At 39.3% G+C, this 27,875-nt stretch overlaps 2 protein-coding genes across 2 annotated transcripts; one reads left to right on the top strand and one right to left on the bottom strand.

Moving 5' to 3' along the window:
- Positions 1-168: 168 nt before the first annotated feature.
- LOC121906888 (collagen alpha-2(VI) chain-like) lies at positions 169-14,860 on the top strand. The gene is made up of 28 exons (XM_042426076.1): positions 169-322; positions 3,279-3,472; positions 4,801-5,405; positions 5,508-5,528; positions 5,659-5,724; positions 5,836-5,889; positions 6,004-6,048; positions 6,148-6,174; positions 6,261-6,287; positions 6,408-6,452; positions 6,540-6,593; positions 6,754-6,816; positions 9,240-9,302; positions 9,403-9,456; positions 9,543-9,578; positions 9,670-9,732; positions 10,571-10,633; positions 10,949-11,011; positions 11,210-11,272; positions 11,376-11,426; positions 11,510-11,608; positions 12,117-12,179; positions 12,276-12,311; positions 12,408-12,453; positions 12,545-12,697; positions 13,380-13,835; positions 13,925-13,963; positions 14,048-14,860. Exons 2-28 carry the CDS (start codon positions 3,292-3,294, stop codon positions 14,632-14,634), a joined length of 3,123 nt encoding a protein of 1,040 aa, XP_042282010.1. The 5' UTR covers positions 169-322; positions 3,279-3,291; the 3' UTR covers positions 14,635-14,860.
- On the bottom strand, positions 14,803-27,021 carry xrcc5 (X-ray repair complementing defective repair in Chinese hamster cells 5). The gene is made up of 21 exons (XM_042426079.1): positions 26,771-27,021; positions 25,148-25,261; positions 24,856-25,039; positions 24,210-24,258; positions 23,957-24,079; positions 22,779-22,958; positions 22,521-22,635; positions 21,964-22,102; positions 20,646-20,758; positions 20,451-20,513; positions 20,225-20,362; positions 20,036-20,126; positions 19,043-19,170; positions 18,641-18,837; positions 18,341-18,431; positions 16,587-16,656; positions 16,326-16,435; positions 15,995-16,091; positions 15,708-15,775; positions 15,491-15,565; positions 14,803-15,293 (listed from the first exon to the last, which is right to left on the bottom strand). Exons 1-21 carry the CDS (start codon positions 26,783-26,785, stop codon positions 15,279-15,281), a joined length of 2,175 nt encoding a protein of 724 aa, XP_042282013.1. The 5' UTR covers positions 26,786-27,021; the 3' UTR covers positions 14,803-15,278.
- Positions 27,022-27,875: the final 854 nt, after the last annotated feature.

The following is a 27,875-nucleotide window of genomic DNA, read 5'->3' as shown; positions in this document are numbered from 1 at the left end:
CTTCTCCTTCTTCTCCTTTTTCTTTCTTTCTTTCTTCTTTTTTTTGAGACTGGTCCTCTGAGTCCACCTGCTGTTTCAAATCGCAGACAACGACGTAAATGTTAACCAATGAAATTGCCCTGCGCGTACATGGGTGCGTTGGTGCGTGCAGTTGAGGATAAAAACGGGCCGCCCCTCCACCAAGAGTTGACCCTCTGAGTCCGCTGATATGGGAACAAATTCCGATTGAGATGATTATCTGCAGTTAACTGGATCTGAAAATTGCTTCCTGACAGCCTCGAATCGCAGCTTGGATTTTTAAATCCCCAGCAGTGTCGCCGTGGTAAGTAGCCTAACTTTATTTTAACTTTCCTAAAGGCAGCTAATGTAAAATACCAAATGTGTTAAACTCCTCTTCACTGAATACACAGTATGTCTGGAAAGTAACTACGTACATTTACTCAAGTAGTGTACTTCCAGTATAATATTGTACTTTCTACTCCACTACATTTGTTTGGCAGCTTTAGTTACTTTTCAGATGAAGATTTGACACAATGTATAATATAACAAGCTTTCAAAATAAAACACATTATTAAAGATGAAACCAGTGGTTTCCAACCTTTTTGGCTTGCGCTGTCTTACAAAAAGCAGTGTGTAGTTGGGGTCACATTTCAGATGTCTATGAGTTGTTAACATGTCCACCAAATAGTGATTTTTCCCTCTAAACTTCTCACATGGTTTAATTTCAATAAATGTTCAAATGATCCAATATTTCAGCAAAAATCAACGATTAGAGAAAAAATCCAAAAACTGAAAACACATTTGTGTATCAGAACTTTGTTTTCTTTCCTCTCCCATTAATCATCTCACGAACCGGAACACCCCCTTTGGAGGGGCCCGACCCCTAGGTTGGGAGCCACTGGACTAAACTATCTAACTGTATATAAAGTAGTTCAAACTAGCTCCACCTCCAGCAGCTACAACAGTAACATGCTGCTTACACACTGATGCTTCACTATTAATAATCTAATGATGTTATATATAATAACATATCAGTCAGAAGGACCAAACCACTACTTTTACTGCAATACTTTAAGTGCATTTTGCTACTGATACTTATGTACTTTTACTTAAGTAGGATTTCTCATGCAGGACTTTAACTTGTAACTAAGTACTTCTTCCACCACTGCTGACAAATGTGTTTTTTGAAGATAATAAATGTACTGTAGTAAGGAGAGGAAAATTATCCAGAGCACCAATAAGATTAACAGTCAGGATAGTGTTACAAGTAAAACCTGCATTCTAAATTTTACTATGGTAAAAGTACCTCAGCTAAGTAAAAGTAATTAGTACTCCTCATCCAGAAGTGTTGTATTTTTAAATATTTTAGTATTGAACAATTACTGTTTCATCTGTCTTATTTTAGCTTATTTTTATTTTACATGTAACTCTTTTAAAGGACGGGTTCACAGTTTTTCAAGTGTATCTTAAAACAGTAGTCAGGTGCCCAAATGAATATTGAAACATGTTTTTCTTGCCATAATCATTCTTGCTGTTCATAATGACCATTAGAAGATCCCTTCATAATGCATTTACAGTGTAAGTAATGGGGGCCGAAATCCATAGTCCTCTTTTTGATGCTAAAAAGACTGTAAATGTGGCAGATATACACTTGGTATGACTAACCCAGACTGCTGAAGCCTCATATAAGCTTCAGATAAACTTTTAAATGCATTTTTGCACAAAATCACTGTGGATTTTGTCCCCCATCACTTACATTGAAAACACATTTTAAAGTGATCTTTTAACAGCCAGTATAAACAGGAAGCATGATTAAAGTGAGGTAGGGCTGGACGATATGACCAAAATCTCATATCCCGATAACAATGAATAAATAAATAGTTGGGTGGAGAGAGGTAAATAGTAGAGGTGACAGAGAGTTGATGACAACTACACACTCGTTATGTTACTGTAAGTGCAATAAAAGCTTTGTGAGAAAAAAGTCAAGAAGAATAATTTATCATTGTAATCAGCGCAAAAGATGGATAGAGTCCAAATGATGATAAACATTGCTGTAAAGAGTGTGATTTGTGTCACAATGAAATAAATGATAGAGCACAGTATGAAACAATAGACATGTTTTCTCTCGTCATATGATATATATTGTCATATCGCACAGCCCTACAGCAAGGAAAACTTCTTTCAGTGTACACTAATTACAACATACTTTTGAATGATATAACATTCAGAAGTATGTTGGAATTAGTGTATAATCACCTGAAAATAAGAATTGTTGTGTTTTCATACCTTAGAATGAGCCCTTAATATCTACATAGGGAGTGGGTCCTCTTCCATGGAGGCCACCCATGTTGCACTGCCATGTTTCCACAGTAGCCCAGAATGGACAAACCAAACACTGGCTTTAGAGAGGGCCTTTAGTGTTTTTCGCGAGTTTAATGGTGGCAGTAGGTTCTCCTACACGCTTGGAAAGGGAGTGGTAGAATAGGTGTATTCATTTGGTTGCAATCTGCAGCCTCACCTCTAGATGTCACTAAATCCTACACACTGGTCCTTTAAATTTGTCTTTTTATGAAGTCTTGTGTTTCTTTTATGTTTTGTCTTATGTTTTTCATGTAAAGCACTTCAGTTACTGATGCATGTAAAAGAAACATTTTAATGTTGCAGCTGGTTGAGGTAAGACAAATATTGACTACATTGTATACTGTTAGGTAGTTTAATCTATAGCAATGCATATTTTATAAGATTTTATAAGATGAGTTTCAGATGTAAAATATTTATCTGCTCCTAAATTAATGTTATGGAGTAAAAAAGTACAATATTTACTTCTGAAATTTAAAAGAATAAAAGTAGGCGATAAAGTAAAATGTAAATACTCAAGTCTAAGTACTTCAAAATAGTACTTAAGTACAAGTAAATGTATTTACATTCCACCGCCTTTCTATCAGCATAACAGAACACCTCTTATCAATCTATTGTCTTCTTTATGTTTTGGGGTTCTTGACATGAGATAGTCTGGGAACCTTGAACAGGTAGGATGCAACAACTAAAATTTCCATTTCAGCTATCATTCAAATGTTGTCTTCTTTTTCCACACAGTGTGGTTATTCTCTGACATTGTTTAAAACAAAGATAAACATTCCTAGACGCTGTTGAGATGCCTTCTGTGAAGACTCACTTGTTTGACAGCTATTTCCTGCATTTAAAGGGGGTTTTGGCATTAAAAGTGAGCTTTCTACAACTGTCCTACAGTGCACTCCTCTCTGTCTTGTTTTTTCCAGGGGCTGCAGGAAAATGGCAGTCATTTCAGGGTTCATCTTTCTGTGTATGCTCCATGCTGCAATCCCTCAAGCTCTCCCTCGTGGCCCACGGCCAATACCTGGGCGAGGTGACAGTCCAGGCCCAACTCCAAGCCCAACTCCAGGCCCAACTCCATGCCCAACTTTACCCCCACTGCCACCTGGAGTGTGTAAGGGTGAGTTTCATTAATTTCTTTCTAGCTCAGTAAAATACAGTGCTGCTTGAAAGTTTGTGAACCCTTTAGAATTTTCTCTATTTCTGCACAAATATGACTTAAAATATGATCAGATTTTTACACAAGTCCTAAAACTTGATAAAAGGAACCCAATTAAACAAATGAGACAAAAACATGAAAGTTATTAATTTATTTATTGAGGAAAATTATCCAATCTTACATATTTGTGTGAGGCAAAAGTATGTGAACCCTTGCTTTCAGTAATTGGTGTGACCCCCTTTTGCAGCAATAACTTCAACCAAACATTTCCAGTAACTGTTTATCGGCCCTGTACATAAGCTTGGAGCATTCCTCCTTACAGAACGGTCTCATCTCAGGGATGTTGGTGGGCTTCTTTGCATGAACTGCCCACTTCAGGTCCTTCCACAGCATTTCTGTAGGTTTAAGGTCAGGACTGTGACTCGGCCATTCCAAAACATTCATTTTCTTCTGCTCTAACCATTCTTTGTTAGAGCGACTTGTGTGTTTAGGGTTATTGTCTTACTGCATGACCCACTTTCTGTTGAGCTTCAGTACACAGATGGATACCTTGACATTTTCGTGTAGAATTAGCTGGTACAACTCAGAACTCATAGCTCCATCAATGATTGCAAGCTGTCCTGGTCCAGAGGCAGCAAAGCAGCCCAAACCATGATACTACCACCACCTTCTTTCACAGATGGGTTAAGGTTCTTATGCTCAAATGCAGTGTTTGCTTATCGTGAAATAGAACGCTTCTCATTCAAGCCAAAAAGTTTGATTTTGGTCTCATCCATCCACAGAACATTGTTCCAATTGCCTTCTGGCTTATCCACATGGTCTTGAGCAAACCAAACCATAGATGCAGCAATCTTGTTTTTGGAGAGAAGTGGCTTTTTTCCTTGCAACTCTGCCATGCACAATATTGATGTTCAATGTTCTCCTGATGGTGGACTCATGAACATTGTCTGTAGCCACTGCAAGAGAGGCCTTTAGTTTCCTAGACGTTACCCTGGGGTCCGTTGTGGCCTTCTGGACTATTACACACCTTGCACTTGGTGTGATCCTTGTTGTTTGACCACTCCTGGGGAGGGTAACAATGGTGTTGTATGTCTTCCAGTTGTACATTATCTCCCTGAGAGTCGACTGGTGGAGTCCAAACTCTTTAGAAATGATTTTGTAACCAGCAGAACTTTATGTTATTGTTGGAGTTGCCTAAGAAGAATTAAGGCCTTTTCATTTATTACATTTGTAATTTCTGTAGAATTTCTGATTTCAGTATTTACTTTTGTCATTGTCCTCTCCTCCAGAAAGGATAAAAGACTGCTGCATCAACTTATATTTCGTCATTGACACCTCAGAGAGCATCGCCTTGCAGGAGGCCCCATTTCCAATACTGGTGGAGAAGGTCAAGGAGTTCACCATGATGTTTGCTGAGAAGCTGGATAATGAGGTGTACCGGAACCAGGTCCGGTTTAACTGGTCCATAGGAGGCCTGCAGTACTCTCAGAGGCAAAAGATCTTCAGCAATTTTACAGACAAGGTTGAGTTCGCCGTGAATGCCAGTAAAATCGAGTACCTCGGCAGAGGCACCTACACCGACTGCGCCATCAAAAAAATGACACATGAAATGACCACGAAAAAAAAAATTACGGAGAATACTGCCTTCTTCTCTGTGGTCATCACTGATGGCCATGTGACAGGAAGCCCATGTGGGGGGATCAAGGAGATGGCAGAGAAGGCCCGGGACCAGGGGATCCATCTGTTCTCAGTGGCAGCATCCAAGATCATTGACAAATTAGGGATGAGGGAGATAGCCAGCTCTCCTATTGATGTGTACCGTGATGAGTATATGGCTGTAGATGGAGGACCAAGAAAAAGGGATGAAACGATTGATCGTATCATAAAAGCCATGGTGATCTGAAACATTTTCTTGCTTTGAATGCTTATATTTTTATATTTTTGTTTGGTGTTTGTGTAGATTTACTTTTCACTTACTTCAGTCTTTTCTTTACAGAAATATCAAGCCTATTTAAAAGTAAGAAAACCTTTTTAAACCTTGCAATTATAATGTGTACAGATATGTCATTGCACCAAATCTCTCGTTTCCTTTGTTTTCATGTATTACCATATTTAAAATTGTTTTGTTTTCTTAACTGGTCTTGTAGTGTTATAAAGAAGAATGCCTTAACATTCCTGGGTTGCCTGGACCAAAAGGGTTTGACGGTCAAAAAGTAAGTATTAAGAAACAAAATCAAAACAAAAATAAATAAATGATGTATGTTTCTGCTTGTACCAAAGTTGTTTTGTTTTTTTTAAAAATCAATATTTCTGTTTATTTATAGGGTAGGAAAGGAGACAGTGGTATTCCTGGCCCAAAAGGGGAAAAGGGGAGACAGGTAGGTAGATTATGTCTACAGGAATTTAACAACCAAATATCATTATTACACTTGAATCCCCTCAAAATACTGTATCATCACTTTAAATGTCAAATATCATTGTTTATTTTACAGGGTGATCCTGGCATTGAAGGTCGAATTGGGCCACTCGGCAAAAAGGTTTGCTGAGAACTACTGACTTATGATTGTGTGTGCTACATGGTTATCCATGTTTTCCTTTTTCATTTCAATAACATGTCCTTTTGTGCTCTGATATAGGGAGAGACTGGTTTGAAAGGTGACAAGGTGAGGTTGAAATCTTTATGTTCCTACTTTTCTGTCAGATCGAATGAAGTGCTGTTTGGCTTCATAAATCTGTTTTACTTCAACAGGGTGACATTGGACTAAGTGGAGCAAGGGTAATATCATGCTTACATACATATTTTCTCTTTATATCATACTACATCTTACACTGTGCATATAGTCAAGATTACATACTGTAGTTAATTTTCTGTCTTCACTGACCTCCAAACACTCAGGGTGTGAGAGGAGTATCTGGCAGGAATGGAACTGATGGACAAAAGGTGAGTCTTCATACAAAAAAGTAAAAGATATATCATGACTCTTGTATGTTAAGTATGCTGATATGATATCCTCTGTGAAATCTTCAGGGTAAGATTGGCCGAATCGGGGCTCCTGGTTGCAAAGGTGATCCAGGTGACAAGGTAAGTCCTTATACTATTTGGTTATTATTATTCTAGATATCATCTTTAATCATATCTTTTAGGTGAAATAATGAATCTGGCTGGTGAATTTTACAATTCATCATCCCTGTTGTTGTAAAAAGTTACTGAACTACCAAAATTTTATTTTCATCTCTAAAAGGGACCAGATGGCTACCCTGGAAACATTGGTGAATCTGGGACACCGGGCAAGAAAGGTGAAAAGGTCTGTATTAAATCAAGGCAAGGATCTTCTCATTATTCTCATTTTGCTGTAAAGAGACAGAATGAATAGAAACTGAAACATTCAGTTGACTTTGATTAACCACTCTAGGACTCTAGAGACAGAGTCAGTGTGTCAATCAAGTACTTTGGTCCAGAGTGAAATATCTGCAGCTATTTGAAGGATTCACACAAAATTCAATTTATATACTTATAGAGAAGACTGATCCTCACTTTGCCCCAGAATTTTCACTTGTCCACGTCATAATAGCACTAAAACTACAAAAGACAAAATTTGAGTGCAGTTGCTTTAGCTGAAAGATGGTGCTTCAGAGCATATCACACAGCCTTGAGCACCCTGATCAACCAGCTCCACATGTAGCTTGGCTGTTAGAGCAGCTGAGCAACATTATCTGCCAGGAAAACAGTTTTTCTGAGGATGTATAGCTAGTGAAACACCTGTGTGAGCTGGTGTGTGCAGAAAGTTGTGCAGAATAAACCAACTTCAATTATCAGAGCAACACTTTTGTCAGGAGCATCTTTGTCAACCAACACAAAAGTTTTCCATAATAAAATTTAAATAGGTGTTGTGCTTTATGGCTCTTTTCCCTGTTGGAAGAGCAACAGACTGAATGGGGACGAATGGGAATGTTGTCTCCATGTGTTAGAGCCAGAAAAATAGCAGCAAGTGTTGATGAGATTGATGCAGCAGTGCGAGATAGATATAAGATAAGGCATACAAAACTAACAACGCGTAAATCTGCATATTCGTGCAATCGACATGGAAACATTAAGTGCTTGTTGGAACCGCTACTGCAGTGTGCGTGTCAGTTAAAAATGAGGTTGATGGGAGGGAAATGTCACTCAATTGTTCAAGCTTGGCCTTTTCGTACCTAAGCACATCCCACTGACACACCTGTTCCTACTTCCTAACATATCATCCAGTAATCCACTAGATCTCATGGATCCTAAAGTCACACCTACTACAAGAAGAAGAAGCTGAACAGTTTAGTTTCTACATGAAAGTCTGTGGGACTAGTTGGTGTCAAAGTGTTGCTAAGAAGGAAAGGTGAAAGGATAAAGAAGTAACTTGGACCCCATGATTGTGCTTCACTGAAACAAGCACACTAAATTCCTGTTAGCCTCAGCTGTACTTTGACATTAGGGCCAACATTGCTAGCAAGCAAGTTACCATGCTAACGTTAGCATCAGCTCAAATGCTGCATTAGAAGTATCCAACCCAATAGTGTATTGCTCAGTTAGCCAAATTGACTGTATATTAGCTATATCAGATGTTGTTTATATGTAACTAACAGTGTTTGTGGCTTTGCAGCCATGTTTACATCTCTGTTGACTGGTTCTTTGCCAAGTCGGAGACACAAGTCAGCTGTCAGAAATACCAAATATATCTGACTCAGATTTTCTGGTAATGGATCTGCACAGCAAAAGCTCTTTCTTTGCCAGAAGTGGTCACATGACCTGCAGTTTTTATCAATGTTCTCTACACTAAAATTATGATTTTTAAATCTTTTTGATGTTGGCCTTTTCCCAGGACCTCTGCACCTTCAGGTCAGACTTTTTTGCCTAAGAATAGCAAAGCTGTTTTTTTTTTTTTAAATCCGTTGAAGATTATTTTCTGGTATGCACTGAGCCACATGTGGCCACTAGCAAGGTCTTTAGTCATGTTAAATCTACATTAACTGATGTCATCTGTGGTTTTGTGGCGGGGGTTGTGGGGGTTTTTCACCAGTGGTGAGTCTGTGTCTGTTGGGAAAAGGGAGGTTCTGTTTGCTTATGGCTTCAGAGACCTAGGGGCCGATTTACAGATTGTGTATACATGGTGAAATACTTTCGGAGTTTTTGCTTATTAAGTCTCAAACTACCAACACTGAAGTACACTTTCTATATATTGTATTTTCACTTTATTTGATCTTATTTTTATGATTATTATCAAGTGGATTTCATTTTCCATCTTATGTTACATAGGTGCTGAGGTCAATGGTTGGTAGGTTTGAGAAAAAACTGTGGTGTGTGTTTTTAACTCCCACAGCACCACCTGTTTGGAAAAGGGAGGTCCTGTTTGCTTATGGCTTCAAAGACCTAGGTGCCGATTCACAGGTTGTGTACACATGGCGAAATACTTTGAGCTTTCACTTATGAAGTCTCAAATTATCACCACTGAAGTACCCATTCTATGCATTGTATTTACACTTTATTTGATCTTATTTTAATTAATGTTATCAAGTAGGTTTTATTTTCCATCTTTATTTTCCATCTTTACATGCTCATATGTTCTTTTTATGTCCTTTTCATGCAAAGCACTTTGTACATGTAATTTCTTTTGTTGTAAAGCACTTTGAGCTGCATTTCTTGTATGAGAGGTGCTATACAAATAAAGTTATTATTTTTTTGTTTGTTGTTGTTTAGGGTGACAGTGGCCTCCCTGGGAAATCTGGTCTCCCAGGCCCTGATGGTGAAAGAGGACCAAAGGTAACCTTTAAATTAAATTGCAACAGAAAATGTCTTTTGAAAATTTAAAATTTCTCTTACCTAAAAAATTGAATCCCTGACATGAATATCTGTTCCTTAGGGTGAAAGAGGAAATCCTGGAAATCCAGGATCGCCAGGAAAAAGGGGAACTCCGGTACAAATGATGTCTTATTTCCTTTATAATTACTTCTCTCATACTGTCAGTTAATGATAGAAGGTGACTCTGAAATAATCTTTCAGGGTATTAAAGGCTTGCCTGGACCAAATGGTGAAGAGGTATTTCAAACACTTTTATTTTATCAACTAAATGACTTTCTTTTTGAGAATTTGCTGTAGTTTGTCATGAAATATTAATAAATGTTAACAGGGAAGGAGAGGAGACCCTGGATCAAAGGGAGGACAAGGACCTGATGGGAAAAAAGGAGAGAGGGTAAGTTCAGCACTCAGATAAATGAGCTTAGATCACTTTCATGTTTTCAATGTAATCTGAATGTCATTGTTATAGTTGTGGTTTTGTTTTTGGAGCAAGTATGTGGTGCTGAGAACATCTGCTCTTAAAATACAATTCTACAGAATTTCATCTCAAATATGACTTAACTTAGTGTGTTTAAAAAAAACAAAAGGAGAAGAACATGAGGGAAAGAGCATTTGTGATCTGAGAGCCAAATAACCACTTACTTTGTCACACTCACAAATCACAGTGGATTCCACTGAACAAACATGAGATTTCAACAGAACGAAAGAGCTGAGTCCCATGAGTTTTAAATCACTTTCACTAGGCTTTACTCCCACAGAGAAAGATCAAGAGCTCAACTGAAAGGCCATCATACATGTTGCAAATACAATAGCACAGGACACCACACACTCACTCAATCACCACTTTGCTGTACTGCCCTCTGGATGCAGGTAAAGGTCCCTGAGGTGCAGAAGGGCTCACTTTGGCAAAAGCCTGGTACCTGCAGCTGTAGCAGCCCTAAATAGGGTGACTCGCTGAGGGAACTACAAGTCTTGTTTTCATGTTGTTTTGCCTGACGTTGGTGTGCTCTGTTGTGTTGTACTTGATGTATTTCTATCTGTCACTGTTGTGTGATGATGTGTGTATCTGTGATAAAAAATTTCCCCCCCGGATACAATAAAGTCTAACTAATATGCCTCTCACATATTTCCCTGGAACAGAATTATCACCTCTCAGTTACTGTTGTGTTTTGTATACATTAAGTTATGATTAATGGTTTGGTGCAAATCCTGACACATTCATTTATTTTAAGGGAGAACGAGGGCTACAGGGAGGCAGAGGCCGACCTGGGGAAGACGGACTCAAAGGCGCCAAGGTGAGGAGAACGAGCTGTGGGTGGATTTTGGCAGGATGACTCAGCTGCTTCTTAAGAACTCAGCAAGTCTTCCTTAGACCTCCAATATTGTATTCATGTACTGGGTGTCCTGCCAAAAGAGCATAAGCTGAGTGTCTCATTATAAGAACACATTTTCCTGGGAAATCACATTGCAAAAGAAAGACAACACAACTTCTCCTGCGCTATGCTTTTTGCCAAAGTCACATCAGCCTGAATAACACTGTGTATGTGGGCTGGAGTGAAAGTAATGTCCAGTAAGAATATTTTCTCTGTGATACTTCCTCTCTCTTACAGGGTGACAATGGACTACCAGGACCGAGGGGTCGGCCAGGAGAACCAGGAGGCCTTGGAGAAATTGTATATTGTTTATAACAATCATTATAACATTCACATTAAGTTTATTTATAGTGCAACATTTACTTAAAATTACACACCACAAGATTGCAACACATCATAATAGAGCTCTTGTTTTGAGGGGATTCTTAATGAAATATCACTGGTTAACGTACAGTTAATGATACTATTTTCATTGAATATCCTCTTTTGTGGTCGCAGGGCTCCATGGGAAATCCGGGAGATCCTGGACCAAGGGGAGACTCAGGGCCTAAAGGAATAAAGGTGAGCCAAGAGTTCAACTTTTCTGATCATCACTTTCAGCAAAGAGATGGTATTCATGTGAAATACTGCAACATCATTAACATCTTTTTTTTTTCTTCTAAAGGGTGACAAAGGAAGGCAAGGATTCAGCTATACTGGAACGAGAGGGCCCACTGTACGGTTTCCTGCTTACCTCACGAAATTCTTGCTTGTCTTTAATGTTGCTACTTTAGTCTGAGGTAGCTCTGCTTTTCCCAGGGAGAAAAAGGTGTTCCAGGCAAAAGAGGGCCCAGGGGGGGCAGAGGTGAATGTGGCGCCAAAGGAGACCCTGGAGAACCAGGAAATATAGGAGATTCTGTAAGTTTTAATTAATTAAGGTTTTGGATTTCAATTAGAGCTGCCTCTGTTTTAACCAGGGACATGTAGATTAAAAAAAAAACAAGAACAGATGTTCGTGTAGTTGAAATGCGACAGGAAAGGCTCCTACACATGCAAAACTTAAAATGTGCGCATTATATGCTGCTCAGTCCCAAAGATTTTGAGAGTTAAGTTCACCCAAACTATGACAAAACATATTCTTTTGCTTACCTCTTGTAGTTTCTAGTCATGCAGATAGCCTTCATTTTATTCCGAGATAGCTGAGATTTCTGCCACCATCATAATACAATAAGAGTGAATGGAATTTGGTGCTCAACAGCAACATTATGCACAGACCTTGCTATGAATACTTTCCTTTGAGCCTATTTCCTGAGTAGAATCTAGTTCCTAAGAAAATTGGCAGAAAAATTATTTTGTGCACTTCCAAAGAAATGCAATATTATTCAGAAAAATGAGGCAATTCCACTGAAAAATGTTTTCTGCTCAGGGGGATCCAGGTCAGCCGGGCGAGCCAGGAGAGAGAGGGCCAAGAGGAGACCCTGGACGTGATGTAAGCAACAGCTCAACCATTCAAATAATGACTTGACCATACTAGCAAATTTTAGATCCAGTTGCATCACTCTGTGCCTGTGCTGTGTGTGTGCAGGGAGGCCCTGGACCAGAGGGCGATCCTGGGCTCAATGTGAGTAACATTTTACAAGCCTTACAGTTAACAAACATGATACTGTCCTTATTTCATCAGTTGTATTACCACTAACCTGCGTAAACGTCACCGCAGGACTGTGATGTCATGACTTACATCAGGGAGACGTGCGGTTGTTGTGGTAAGATACTGTACATACAATGATGAAGTTAACACACTTTTATTGTTGGTATTTTTCAACATGATGATCCTGTTCTTGTCTTTTGTCTCAGACTGTGAGAAGTACTGTGGAGCTCTGGACATTATATTTGTAATTGATAGCTCAGAAAGCATTGGGCAGACAAACTTCACCCTGGAAAAGAACTTTGTTATCAGCACCATCAAGAGACTGGGAACTATGGCCAGTGACCCTGCATCACTCACCGGTACAGTCCAGCAAAAACAAAATGCAGACCTCCCTGTAAATCCTTTTGCAGACATAGTTTCAAGTGACAATAAGAAGAGGCTGACATGAAAGCTTAACCATTTCCAAAGAATGAATCACTTTATCCACCATTGAACATACTGTTAGATCCAAAAATATTTGGACAGGACCTTGTTTACCTTGTGCTCTTCATTAACACTGTACAGTAATGACAAAGTATGAATGTGTATTTTCAATCATCAGACGTATTGACAGTTAATATTACTACTCTAAACACTGTCAATTCTGATTCAAACTGATGTTTAACACAAAACCAAAACATCAGAAACGTTTTTTGAAATGCATCTCTATCTGAAATATTTAAAGGCAATATTTTCTTAGCATCAGCAAATTCCATGAAAAGACTAAAACCGCCAATAAATTGCTCCTACTAACAAGTGGTGTCTGTGTAGCCAAAGACTGATAGCCTGAACTATTGAAAACATAAATCTGTCCCACTGTGCACTTGGTGACATGCTCCTTCATTACAAAGAAACATGTAGTTTATTTTGAGTCAATCTCACACAGTATAACCACCATCCTGCTGTTATAAATACTCACTAAATCTCCAAATGTATTAATCCATGGCTAAAAAAAAGTCTAAAGTAACATTTGCTGATTTGAAAAATGTTTGCCTCTTCCAGGCACAAGAGTTGGAGTTGTGCAATTCAGTCACCTTGGGACCTTTGAGGCCATTCGTCTTGATGACCCGAAAATAAACTCCATCTCTGACTTCAAAACGGCAGTGAAGAATCTAAAGTGGATTGCTGGGGGCACCTTCACACCCTCAGCTCTCAAGTTCACTTATGAAACCCTCATCAAGAACAGCAAGAGAGCCCAAGCCAAAGTGTCCGTAGTGGTGGTTACAGATGGCCGCTATGATCCGAAAGATGAAGAGGATGGGTTCCATTACCTTTGCAATGATAAAAGAGTGGTGGTGGATGCCATTGGGGTTGGTGATATGTTTAATCGTACGTACAATAACGAGACCCTGTCGTCGATAGTGTGCAGAAAAGGAGGCCGTTCCGAGACGATGAGGAGGTACGCTGACTTGGTGGCAGAAGACTTTCTAGTCAAAATGGAGACTAAGCTCTGTCCTGGTAAGCCTCTAACAGTCAACCCAGCAAGATGATCATACTGGTCCTTCGGTCCACTTTTCTAACCTGCGTCCAATTGATTTTCCTTCCAGAACCGGTGATTGTGTGCCCTGATCTCCCCTGTAAAAGCGGTGGGTTTTATTCATGACTAGATCATTTCTTCAATATTGTAATGGGGTGCAGCTCAGTGAGTGATTTGTTGCTTCTTATTACAGAACCTGATGTATCCCCGTGTGTGCAGCGGCCAGTGGATTTGGTATTTCTACTAGATGGCTCAGAGCGCCTTGGGACAGATAACTTCCGTCATGTCCGTGAATTTTTGCAGAAGGTGGCAAACAGACTGGTGCTGGCCCGCAGCAAGGACGATGAAAGACGAGCCCGCTTGGCTCTGATAGAGTACGGCAAGAACGAGCAACGTCTGGCCTTCTCTCTTACACACAACCTTGACACTATCTCTGCCGGTATAGCTGACCTGACTTATCTAGATTCATCCTCCACCGTGGAGCCCGCCATCTCCTACGCCATCAATAACATTCTGCTTAGGCAAACGAGACGCAATGCAGAGATTTCATTTGTTTTCATCACCGACGGCATCACCGTCATGGGCAACCTGACAGAGTCGGTTGATGCCATGCGCAAGGAACAGGTCGTCTCCACAGTGATAGCTACAGGAAGCGATGTTGATGAAGAAGTTATAAAGAAGCTGGCCATAGGTGACCAGGACGCCATCTTCAAAGTACAAGACTTGTCTAATCTGTCTCGGTCCCGTTTTTTTGACCGTTTCATCCAGTGGATATGTTAAAGAGAGACCACACTCATGTGGACATGAAGATCACACTGATGCTACTACTGGTAATCTAACCTTTAAAAACTATGATTCTGCTACGTACTATACAATTTGCAAATTACATCACTGCCAACTGTATTAATCTTCATTATTTGTCACACAAATACACATACAAGTCAAGCATTCTTCATCAACCATTAAGCTTTAATGATTAAAGATAATAAACCTGCTGTTTGTTGGACACTGTGGTGCTGTCTTCTGTAAAGTCTCAAGGATATCTGGTGCACATAAATCTTTAGATTTAAAGCACTCACTGTATCCAACATTACTACGAATCTACTATGGAGATAACAGGAGATTCATAAAAATTACAATTTGACATTTAAGACGTTCCAGACTGAACACATCGAAAGCCTTCAACATGTAGTACTTGAACCAGTTTTTCTAAAGAAAATAAGTCATTTATATGGTATTGGTCCCATTCTGTGTAGTATACATGCAGTTACTCAATATCAACGGTTGTCTCAGTTACAATGATGTGACAAAGTAGGGAGACAGATCAAAGGACGGCTGAACTGGTTTGCTCTGGTCGGACTGAAAAATTGCATTCTTCTCATTTCCCTGTATGTCAGCTACAGACATCCCCATTGCCTCCCTTCTTACATCATGTCCAGCTGCACATGAAAAGAAAAAAAAGAAAAATGTCAGACTGGAGAGTTTATATCAGAGATTTTGGCCAGACACTAACACAGAGGTACATCCTGCAAATATACAGGAAATGGCTTTAATGCAAGTTTGGGGCACAACAGTCAAATATTTAAAACCTGAAAAGGGCTCCCACAGAAACAAAAAAAATCACTCCAAAACTTACCAAGTCATCAACATCTCCATTATCTTCACTTGTTGGTGCAGCTGCCTCCTCTTTCTTCTCCTCAGCCAACAGAAACTGAGGGCAAAGTAGGCTCCAGTAAGTAATCACAACAGTCTCAAGATAATTTTTAATGTATTATTCCTTTAAAGGACATTTTCACAATTTTTTGACTGTTATTTTAAGACTTGAAAAAATGTGAACTTATCCTTTAATTCACCTGATTAGCTTCGTTTTTGGATACGGTGCTTCCTTCAACCTCGTCCTTGCTAATCAGAGATATGGCATCTGTCAAACAAACAGCAAAGAATAAGTTGAGAAACTATTTCAGCAGAGACTTGTGCTGTGATTCAGGCCACAGCTGTTTAAGCATCAACTCCCATTTGTGTCTTATTTACTTTTACTATTTTGCACTCAAAAACATTGTGTGGAAGTTTCATCTCATCTAAAGGGAGGAAATGAGGTGGGAGAAATCCTGCTGCCCCCCAGTAAAGAGGCTTATCATACCTTGAACAAGCAGGTCCCAGAAGACTTCTAGCCCTCTGTTTGGGATGCTTCTTTTCAGGGACTGGAGGTAGCTGTTGTACAGATCAGCATTCCCCAGCTGAATTACGAAAGACACGAAACACTCAAAATCCACTTATGCATCTACTAAAAGCTTGCATCGACATACACGCACATAAGCACATAGTGGCCTTCGTTAAAGTTGCGAGAGAATGAAACACACTCATTGTAATCTTCTCAAGTTGACTCATAATCTCCATAGCACAGCAAAAACTGTGCACTCGGATATCTCAAGGTTATTTCACAGACTCACATTTCCCAAATGTTAATTTACCTTCACAGACTGCTCTCTGAAAGCCTGGATACAGGTGATGCTTTTCATGTAGTAAGGTGTGTCCTTGTTGCTAAGCAACTGCTCTATCCTGTGAGTTAGTTGCTGGCAGACTGGAGAGAACATCAGGGTCACCACAACCAAATAAAAGAGATAAACACACTTACTGGGGCTGGACATGAGTCATGATGGTTTATAAATTAATCAGAAATGTTTATCAGGCCAGTTTGACAGAAAAGAAAATACAGAAAAACTGGACCTCACCCTCCCCGAATGGAAGACTCTTGTGCTTGATCAGAGTGCGGAAATCTCGGGCTGGATTCACACTTCCCACCTGGAGAAGTGTTTAACATGAGTAAGGAATGGAAATGTTCAAGTATGCCATTTCCATATTTACATACGTATTTACATTGTTTTTCAAAAGATGACTTTTGGTTTCTTGTACTCATAAACTCTGTTGGGAAGAAGGGTCAAATGGATAATACAGTTGAAGTCGGAAGTTTACATACACCTTAGCTAAATACATTAAAACTCACTTTTGCACAATTCCTGACATTTAATTGTAGTAAACATTCCCTGTCTTAGGTCAGTTAGGATCACTACTTTATTTTAAGATTGTGAAATGTCAGAATAATGGTACACAGAATTATTAATTTTAGCTTATATTTCACATTCCCAGTGGGTAGGAAGTTTACATACACTTAGTTCGTATTTGGTAGCATTGCCTTTAAATTGTCCAGCTTTGGTCAAATGTTTCGGGTAGCCTTCTACAAGCTTCTCACAATCATTTGCTGGAATTTTGGCTGATTCCTCCCAACAGAACTGGTGTAACCGAGTCAGGTTTGTAGGCCTCCTTGCTTGCACACGCTTTTTCAGTTCTGTCCACAAATTTGCTGTTGGATAGAGGTCGGGGCTTTGTGTTGGCCACTCCAATACCTCAACTTTGTCATCCTTAAGCTATTTTGCAACAACTTTGGAAGTATGCTTGGGGTCATTGTCCATTTGGAAGACCCATTTGCAACCACGCTTGAACTTCCTGGCTGATGTCTTGAGATGTTGCTTCATTATAGCCACATAATTGTCCTTCTTCATGATGCCATCCATTTTGTGAACATGACAAGATGCTGCCACCTTCGTGCTTCATGGTTGGGATGGTGTTCTTTGGATTGCAAGCCTCCCTCTTTTTCCTCCAAATATAACGATGGTCATTATGGCCAAACTTCAATTTTTGTTTCATCAGACCACAGGACGTTTCTCAAAAAAGTAAGATCGTTGTCCCCATGTGCAGTTGCAAACTGTAGTTTGGCTTTTTTTTATGGCGGTTTTGGAGCAGTGGCTTCTTCCTTGCTGAGGAGCCTTTCAGGTTATGTTGATATAGGACTTGTTTTGCTGTGGACATAGATAATTTGTAACCATTTCCTACAGCACCTTCACAAGGTCCTTTGCTGTTGTTCTGAGGTTGATTTGCACTTTTCGCACCGAAGTACGTTCATCTTTAGGAAACAGAACGCTTCTTCCTGAGTGGTATCACAGCTGCATGGAAATTGCTCCCAATGATGAACCAGACTTGTAGAGGTCCACATATTTTTTCTGAGGTCTTGGCTGATTTCTTTTGATTTTCCCATGATATCAAGCAAAGAGGTACTGAGTTGAAGATAGGCCTTAAAATACATCCACAGGTGCACCTCCAATTGATTAACATGACGTCAATTAGCCTATCAGAAGCTTCTAAAGCCATGATATCATTTCGAGTGAAATAATCTGTCTGTAAACAATTGTTGGAAACATTACTTGTGTCATTGACAAATTAGCTGTCCTAACCGACTTGCCAAAACTATTTGTTTGTTAACATGAAATCTGTGGAGTTTTAATGACTTCAACTTAAGTGCATGTGAACTTCCAACTTCAACTTTATATACAGCAATAGTGGTGAAGTACTTTATTTGGAATAGCAGATTTTTATAGTAAGGATATCTGTCTAGGATTATTATGTCATCCAGCCTCCCCCAGCTTCTCACCGATGTTACAGAGCCTTCAGCAATGTTAGCCAGGTTGTACTCCTCCTCTTCCTCATCTCCTTTTGCCTTCTTGGCATCCGGCTCCTCCGAGCTGTAAATGAAAAAGGGGTCAGGTAGAATACAGACAAAGAATTTAAGCTTTTTTTATTTTTGTAAAACCTCAGTCACACACACTACTGGGAGATAAAAGTGTGATATCTACACATGAAAGTTCAAACTGTATACAGACCTCTACATAAATATTTAGACAACACTTCAATACATGATTCACAGCCTTGTCCACACTAAATCCAAACTTACTCTTTGCCAAAAATCTGAGCACTAGTCTTCGGCTTCTTTTTCTTCTCCACTTGTGTGAGAGGAAACTTCTTCTTCGTCTCCTCTAGTGGAGCTTGGCAACGTTCACTAATTACCTCAGGGCGCTCGAGGGCAGCCTTCAGCCACTCTTCCATGGGGGGAAGAGGGGTGCCGGGGTTTACTGCCCGATGGTGCAGGCACTGAAAGAGAGGTGGGATAGAGGAGATGAGAGAGACAGTGACTGAGGAAGGGGTAATCCTGGGTGAGTATCAGCACCCTCTAGCTGGTGAAGCTCTATTCGAGTCTAGAAAGATAAAGTCTTTTGCTTCTGATGTTAAATGTGACCGCCCTCTCCTCCAAAACTTTTCTGACTGCCTCAACTGAGAACTAATAGGTGTGCAGTACCTGGAAGTGCCTCTGGAACGCAGGGTTGGGAATGTGGTGGACCTTGAACATGTCCTTTTGTTCTCCATCCTCATCTTCAACCAACATCATGGAGTCAATGAGAGAGTCGACAGCAGACAGCTGGGTGTCTAGAGGAGTCACATGACAAACAAATGTAAATTCCAAAATCTCACACTGAAGTCTGCTGACTTATTTCTCTCTAAAAGGAATAGATCGTCATTTTCTGCTTATTTACTTTCTTCTTGGGAGTTAGATGAGATCATTACCATTATGTACGTTAAATATGTAGTTAGCTTAGCACAGGTTGTAATCAGGTGGAAACAGCTAGCCTGGCTCTGTTTGAAGGTAACAAAATCAGCCTAACAGCACCTCTAAAGATCACTAATTAACATGCTATATGTAACTTGTTTAGGCCAAGCAAAAAAACCCAAAACAAAACTAAAAAACAAAACCAAAAAAACACAACCTCCCAGAGTCTCCGCTAGCTGCCTGGCCAAGAAGCAGTCAAGCACAGAATCCACTGGTTTTTGTACAGATTAAACAAACAAGATATGGTAATCAGTGAGTTTTATGCAGATTTAGTTACTTTTAGACAGAGCCGCACTTCGTGTTTCCAGTATTTATGCTAACTTCAGATAACTGGCTTCTGGCTCCAGCTACATATTAACCATACAGATAAGTATCAATCTTCTCATCTAAGTGTCTGCAAGAAAGCGAACAAGCGGATTACCAAAAAGGTCAAACTATTCCTTTGTAGAGCTGCGGTGCCAGCTGTATCAGACCAGCAGTTCTGAACCTATGTAAACCAGTAAGGTAACATCAGCTGCAGTTCAGACATGCCCATGTGTGCACTTTCCAATAAGTAATGCAGTTTGACATGTGTGGGACTGGTCTTAACATCTTGTGTGAGGATGAACCATGAGTGAAACACCTACTTTAAGTAATACCATCAGTGTTACTGCTTTTAACCAGCATAACGTGCAGAAATGGTACCTGAGGGGGTGAACTTCTTATTGTTTTCAAGAGAAGGAAATGTAAACTGTCTGAGGTCTTCCATGAAGGGCAGCTGGATGTACATGAGACACTATGAAGAGCAAGAGACGGACCATTAGCTCTGTGCCATTTGATACAGATTGAGTGAATATACTTCAAAACAGCATGTTTAGAAGTCCATGATCCCACCTCATAGTCCTGCTTGATGCAAGGGAAAGCTGCTCCTACTTGAGGATTGCAGCGCCGGTCATAGGCGTAACGTACAATGGCCACCATTTTGAGTTCATCCAGCGCCCGGATGAGAGCAGACAGTGCCACTCCTGCATGCTGCTCGGACAGACCAATAGAAACAGACAGAAACAGGTCAGTATCAACATATAGTCACCAGGTTTGTTCTGGCTCTCTCCGTTCTCACCTCATCATCCTTTGGAGCGAACATCTTCATGACCTGGTTTCCCATGAACTGATGGCGATGAACCTGCAGACAGGCAGTAAAAAGAACATAAGAATTAACAAACAGAAAAGAGAAACAAGCTCAGTTACATCATTTTTCATGTGTTTTACTTTTTAGATGCCATGAACAATCACACTGTCATAACAAGTACAATACCAGGTTCTGTTTGGTAAAGCCCAGAACAGCAAAGCACTTCCCATCATGCTTGTATTTCATCTGCTCTTGATCCACTTTGGAGAAGGGAACAATGTCACTTCCATAGCGAAAACCTGTGAACAGAAAATAATTGAACTTTAAAGGTGGGACTTTCGTCTCCCCCTTCTGGCAGTGAGAGTAATTAAAAAAAAAACATTGTTAACATGTGCTTATGTCACAGGCTCCGCCATAGCCTACTCTGTTGCTACTGTTGCGGCTGTCAGTGGATAAATTGTTTTGAGTGTCACACAACCCCTGTGAAATGACTCATTTTACTATCAGAATTTGATCCATTCGGTCCGATAACATTTGGAAAGTCTAGAAGAGCCGCATGATAAAATTTTAAATTTTATCCCCCTTCAAGTTAGCAGAGCGCTAACTAGAAGTTAGACAGCTCAGCTGGCGGAAGTCTGCATTCATGCATTCATCCAGCCAGCATGGGAATGTCAAGGCCGACACCAGATTTAAAAACTCTGGTATACTGTGAAATACAGAGAGATTTATCTGGCGGTGAGAGGCCTAATCAGCATTGCGTGAACTTGTTTGGCAAGGGCTTGAATGTAACGGAGGTTCATTTATATGTCACAGTTCCACACTGCAGGTTTAATGTTGAACGGAATTTCGAGTCTGATTTTCTTGGTTGTCATTAAAAGGGGACATTATGCTTTTTCTGGATTTCTTTTGTTTATATACAGTTGTGATGTCAGATATTTACGTTAAACATGGTCAAAGTTCCAAAATTTGAGGTCAATGTGTGTAGAAATGCTCCCTGCAAGTCAAAAGCCAGGGCTTCAGCTCCAAATACTCCATTGACAATGAGCTGACATCGGCTCGTCGCATCTCATATTTCGGATTGGATTTTGGCTCAAACATGTACAAATGTATTTGAGAAGTTGACATATCAAGTAAATAAGGAGAAAAAGTAGTAAAATCCTACTACTACTGTTTGTTTCATGGTTTGTTGAGATAACCTCCACAACTGATGGGTGTCTGCTGAGGGGCAGCTTCTAAGAGCTGGCCAATCAGAACAGAGTGGGCTTTTCAGGGGGGGGCTTAAGAGACAGGAGCAAAAACAGCCTGTTTCAGACAGAGGCTGAACTGAGGGGCTGCGTAAAGGGTCAGTATAACATAAATTAGTTATTTTAAACTGTAAACCATGCAAAGATATTCCAGTAGAGCCCCAAGTTAAAAATATAGACCTGGAAATGTACATGACGTGTCCCCTTTAAGTAATGAGCATAACATCTTTAAGGAATCTGACTTCAAATAACTTTCTCACCTTGAATGGTGTCATCCCTCTGCACCTCTGTCTCGTTGTCATCGTCCAGACAGTAGACAGTCTCTCTCTTCACGTCGTCTTTTTTGTTGGTTTGAGCATCAACTGTAACCCACAATTTCTTCAGTCTCTCTTCGGTCACCTGGAGGACATGAATTGTTGTATGTCTGGATGAGAAAACCTCCCCTGGCGAGACTTAATTTGACTACTATTGATGAACCATCGTCTGTGTTTTTCCAGTACACACTAGCAAGGTGAAGCAAAGTATGTACTTCAGCAGTAAGTACACTATGCAATAATTTCAGATTTACCTGTGTACTAGATAATGTAGAGTAAGTCAATGAAAGCACTGACTTAGAGTCATTTTATTCTAAGTACAAACTTCCTCCTAAAATTGTCCAGCAAACAATCAACCAGACTTAATGACTGCAGAGTGAAATGATCACATGTGGACAAGCAGTCCATTATTCAGACATGACAGAACTCGTCACTATTCAACAAACCTGTGTAACAAGCATATGTAGTATATATTCATCCAGTGCGCTTCACAGTCAACTTACAGCTTTGTACCCAACAATACGGATGGAGAGAGAGCTGCCGATGGTCAGCTGACAGGGCCAGGCCATGGGTCTCCTCTCGATACGCTTGAACATACACAGCTGCTCGATGGCATTCCTACAACAGGAGTCAAACATGGAAAACCAAGTCGTATGATATCATCCAAATACTTTTCGACCTATAAATGATTTAGAGAAAAGACACATAAATAAGAAAGAAAGAAGTGAGAAACATCCAGTGTTTGACAAAAACTCTCCAACCTAAAGGTGTAAATTTGATCGAGACCATCCTCTTCATCCAGGCTTAGCATGACGTGTTTCACCATGTCCAGGCTATTCTTCTGTTCCCTGGACAGACCTTTGCCTGTGCCCGGCTGACTGGGACATCCTCTGTCTGCATCTCCTCCACCCTCCTCATCGTCCTCCGCAGGGAAAGGCAAACTGGAAATACAAAAGTTCAGAGTAAGTAAAAGAAATTGTGGGATGAGGGATATATGTGAGTAAATGCAATGAAACTACAATCAATGAACTTAACAACTGATCCATTTAACATAAAATGTATCCACAGGATATAATTTTAATCCAGTGTGACCTCTAATAAGTGTTCATTACATGAATCAAGAAAAGAGTGTGTGTGTGTGTGAGTGTCCACTACTCCCTATATAATGGACACTCAGTACAGTATTTTACTCAGCAGTAAATTGAAATTTAAAACATTTAATCATCATCATTTTGCATCATCATCACTGTCAGCTGTAGAGTCTCACAATGATAATTTTTGCATCTATAAAATGCAACACACTGCATTGTGGGATTGTTAGTATAAAGTTGTGTATATCCCATCCTTTTGTCTCCCCCCTCTGGCAGTGAGAGCAAAGGGGAATGCTTGTCTGTGATTACCTGACACAGGCATGCAGTATGCATTACAGGCATACAGAAACAGCTGGTAAAAACAGATATGTTTTGACGGTCCACCAGCCCATCGGGATTTGCCCCAAAACAGTATGCCTGATAGCCAGTACACCACTGACCATAACCTACTGTTGTGGCTTTAAAACAGTGGATAAATTGTTTTGAGTGTCACACAACCACCACAAAAGGACTCATTTCACTATCAAAATTTGATCCATTCGGTCCTATAACATCTGGAAAGTCTAGAAGAGCTGCATGATTAACAGCCAAATGGCCAGCACGAGAATGTTGCAACATGAGATTTAAAAACTCTGTATACAAAGATATTTATCTGGCAGTAATAGGCTTAATCAGCATTGTGTGAACTCGTTTGGCAAGGGCTTGAATGTAACAGAGGTTCATTTATATGTAAAAGTTCCACACTGCGGGTTTAATATAGTGCACTACATAGCAAACATACAACTTATGTTTGAATTAAAATCAAATCAAATCAAATGTGTGTAACAAACATGGTGTCTGAACCTTACAATAACTGCAATGTGATGTCAGCTTGTTTCAGGTTTTCAATAATGACGTCAAGGTGTTCTGGGCTGGCCTGAGTGTTGAGGTCAGTCAGGAGGACTATGTTCAGACGATCGTATTTTTTCCCCCTAAAAAGAAACAGAAACATAGTGTGAGTCACATAATTGAAAAAAAACAACCAAAAAAATCCCCTAGAATTTGTTTTCTTTCAGTGAGCAGTAAGAATTATTTATGAGTAAAAAGGAAACTCACACTTACTTTGTTTCTGTCTGAATGAGATCCATGCAGACAACAAGAGCATCCAGCCCTGTTGAACAACGGTTAAGGAGCTAATAGATTCTCAGACATCATGTAGGAGCAGCAGGAGTTGGACTTCCCCACTGTGTACAGCTCACTCGAGCACTTAAATTATTAATTACAGCTGTGCTTTTCTTTTTATGACTAGTCCTAATGTGCAGTGAAAAATGTTTATTGAGTCTATTGATTCTTTGTACCCTTAATACTTATAGTGTGTACCTGCAAAAGTTAACAATTCTACAACTGTACTTCTGGAAAAATATTGAGCAAAAGGATACAGTCATATTATATTTTCTGTAAAAATTTAATATAAGTCTAGCAGGGATATTCTCAATAATTTTGGGGCTAAAAGTGATATTGACATTTAAGAAGCTGGAATCAGAGAAATTGACTAAAAAACTAAAAAAAAAACTAAAAATGACTCAATGATTAATCAGTTATCAAAATAGTTGAGCTAGCTACCTCTATCTTATTTTGCCACTGTATAAAGTAAAAGGTTTATTCAGGTATTCAATACAGTACGTTAGCTGAAAATGAAATCTGTTATTAGAGTACCTGCTAAATTAATTCTTCCGCTGTACTGATATTGTGTGTAGAAAAAGGATACAATCGGCCTGCTGGCTCTCTGGATGGATCTGATTCTCGATTTCCTCCAGAAGCTCAAAATCAGCCATCATTAGGTGGCGATGCACAGTGATGTTCTGGTACTGGCCGTCTTTGTCCAGCGAGTTCTTGGTGGAGTCAGTGCCAAACAGAACCAAAGCCAATTCATCCTTAGTCTCTGAAAAAACCTGTGAGATGATTGAATGAAGGCATTCTCAGTGCATGTTGAAGATGACAACACTCTCATGAGAGTAGTTTTGTTTGTGCTTTGTTTCGTAAATGTGTAGAAGTTTTACCTGGCGCTGGACAAACTTCTGAATGACTTTCTTGGCAAGTTCAAAGGGAGGTTCTTCCCCCGGGGCAGAGTTGGACATGGAGAACCCCACATCCATGCACAGTACCAACGCCGACTACAGAAAACAAACGTGTCAGGTTTTAATTCAAGGCGACACTCTTTGCTCAACAATGGATCATGACTGGGAACATTTAAAAGAGGGATCAGTCATGTAGTCATGAGTGATCAGATGCTTGTTGTTTTATGAAACTTTTATAGTATGATTGTTTGTTTTGTGCCACTTTGTATGTGCTGTGAATGTGTGTATATGTATTGTTGAGTCTTGCACAGTTTCATATGTATTTTACTGTTGTGTTTTATGTATTTTAAAAGCCCATCTAAGGACAGGCATTGCAAACTAGCTAGGCTATAAATGCTGTGGTATGTGGCAGAGATGTGCTGCTATACCTTTTTATGATATACCACCGTGAAACATTCTGACAGTATTAATACCGCCAATGATTTTCATTACCACCATTATTGTGATTATCGTTGTTTTCAGAGGACAAAGCTGCGATATACAGACCACTGTTCAGTGAATAAAATCCAAGGCGATAATGGTGTAATTTATACACCTTATCATAAAGAGCATTTTAGCGCATAATTTGAGGTATAAGGAACAAAAACTAGTTTTAAACTGTACAGATAAATAAAGTTAATTGCAATGCATTTAAAAATAAATTGGTACCAGTGAAATTGACGTCTTATATCCAGAGGGAGCCATCTGAGTGTGTCTAACATTGCGCAATGGTGTGTAAAAAAAGAACAACCTAGTATAAATCTGAAGAGTATGTGGGATAAGTTTATGCTATATACTTGTCTCTATACAAATTAAGAATAAATAAATAAACACATTAAAGTTGACAAGTCATGATCAGAGAAGAAGAAGATATTTTAATAAGGCTGTGTTTTACCGCCATTTGTTCTCATTCTATTACAACTCGAATACACTGAGTTGAGTTTTGTACACATTCAGTAGAGGGCTGCTTTATTGGAGTATTGGTTTCTAGACACATGTTAATACTGACCAGCTAGAACCACAGGAAATAGACAGCAATAATCAGTTAACTATTTCATGTCACTGTACCAGGTTCAGAGGCCAATAAGAAAAAAATGCTGCAGTTAAATTGAATAAAACTCAGGATTATAATACTCTATGATGTCCTCTGTCATACTGAAGTATTAGCTTCTTGACACTTTTTAATATTGAGCAGCTAGGTCCTCAGCAAATAGACAGAAATAGCAATAAGACTGAAGATCATGTTACCATGAGTAAGGGCAATAATAAATAAATGCTACAGTTAAAATGTTCAAAAAACAAGATTATAACTCAGCATTTCATTGTAAAGTAAAAACTCAAAGTTGCCGTGAATTGAATGTCTTCTTCTACATATCTGTTATGTTTTCCAGTTCATGAATTAGCAGTCACAACATGTCTCAACATGTTCAACGTCTGAAGATCCGTGAAAGAACAAACTGCCTGTAACGGTTAAAACTCGCCTGTTTAAAATACAGACGTTAGCTAACAAAATAATACAAAGTAATAATCCGCTTATTTTAAGAAATGTGAAGGAAAGTAACTTACTTTAGCTCGTGCCATCTTCTTTTTTCCCTCTTTCACAGAGTCTGTGTCACTCTGTTATGGTTCCGATGAGAAACTGACGTGTGACACAAGAAGTTCCTGTTTCACACACACAGAGAATCGTTCCGCAAACGTTTCGCTTATATGTTACTGTACGCGCTCATTCAAGTAAATTACTAAGTACATATTCACTGAAACATACGGGAGCTGTATGCCTCAAAAGTCTAATGTTTTCTGTGGTGCTGAATGAATCTGAGACGAGTCAGTGCAATGAAAAGCATATCAGATGTAGGTCAAACGCCCTCATGTGGCTCAGTGTGACAAAGAATAAATAGACTCCATCTCATGGCTGTACCCAGGATTTCAGAAATAATGGGGTTAAATTAAAAATAGAAAAAGAAAAAAAGAAATGGTCCAAGTCCCCCACCAACCCCCTCCACCAATCTGTTTAATGTTTAACTAATTGGATGTCACACTTATGAACAGTTAACCCATTCACTGTGCAAAATAACCCTGTAACACTATAATACCTACTGTACCTACAAATTATACATATTTATTGAGTTTTAAATAATAAATGTGCAATACATTTCATTCATTAATCAATATTTGAACAGGCTGTATATACTGTACATAAACCAGATTGAAATTCTTTGTGTGCGTAAACATACAAATGATGATTCCGATTGTAAATATTTCATTTAGTTACCGGCCCGTTTTATTTTCAGAATCTGCTTAATCTAATTACTATTTACTGTTGTTTTTACTGTTAAGCACTTTATAACTTTGTTCAGAAAATTGCTATATATAAGTAAAGTCAGTATTATTATTGTTATATGTTGTTTCAAAGCCTTCTCCACATTTGCCAGGAATACAGTTCTGGTGGGGATATACTCGATACTTTCTTTGGATTAAAAGTAGTCACATTTGATTATGTTAAAGAGTCAAACAATATTGGAATCAGCCAATAAAATATCCACCATGTTTTTTTGATTTTCTTTTGTTTATCTTTTAAATCAGAAAAAAACTCTATGTCCTTAATCTTAAGTGTGGCTTTGACCCAGAGACTATGTTCTGTGTTTTTTGGCCTTGTTTTAACAAAAATTGG

This window comes from Thunnus maccoyii, chromosome 11 (genome assembly GCF_910596095.1).
Source record: "Thunnus maccoyii chromosome 11, fThuMac1.1, whole genome shotgun sequence".
Classification (NCBI taxonomy): domain Eukaryota; kingdom Metazoa; phylum Chordata; class Actinopteri; order Scombriformes; family Scombridae; genus Thunnus; species Thunnus maccoyii.
Note: the sequence above shows the minus strand (reverse complement) of the source record. Positions and strands in the feature narration are given on the sequence as shown.

Excerpts from the sequence above, each read along its gene's own strand:
- LOC121906888 (XM_042426076.1), top strand. The coding sequence starts at position 3,292 with ATGGCAGTCATTTCAGGGTTCATCTTTCTGTGTATGCTCCATGCTGCA. Across the intron at positions 6,288-6,407 it reads TTGGACTAAGTGGAGCAAGG|GGTGTGAGAGGAGTATCTGG; the intron begins GTAATATCATGC and ends CCAAACACTCAG. Across the intron at positions 6,453-6,539 it reads ATGGAACTGATGGACAAAAG|GGTAAGATTGGCCGAATCGG; the intron begins GTGAGTCTTCAT and ends TGAAATCTTCAG.
- xrcc5 (XM_042426079.1), bottom strand. Across the intron at positions 20,127-20,224 it reads GCATCAAGCAGGACTATGAG|TGTCTCATGTACATCCAGCT; the intron begins GTGGGATCATGG and ends TGCTCTTCATAG. Across the intron at positions 16,657-18,340 it reads CTGAAGGCTCTGTAACATCG|GTGGGAAGTGTGAATCCAGC; the intron begins GTGAGAAGCTGG and ends ACACTTCTCCAG.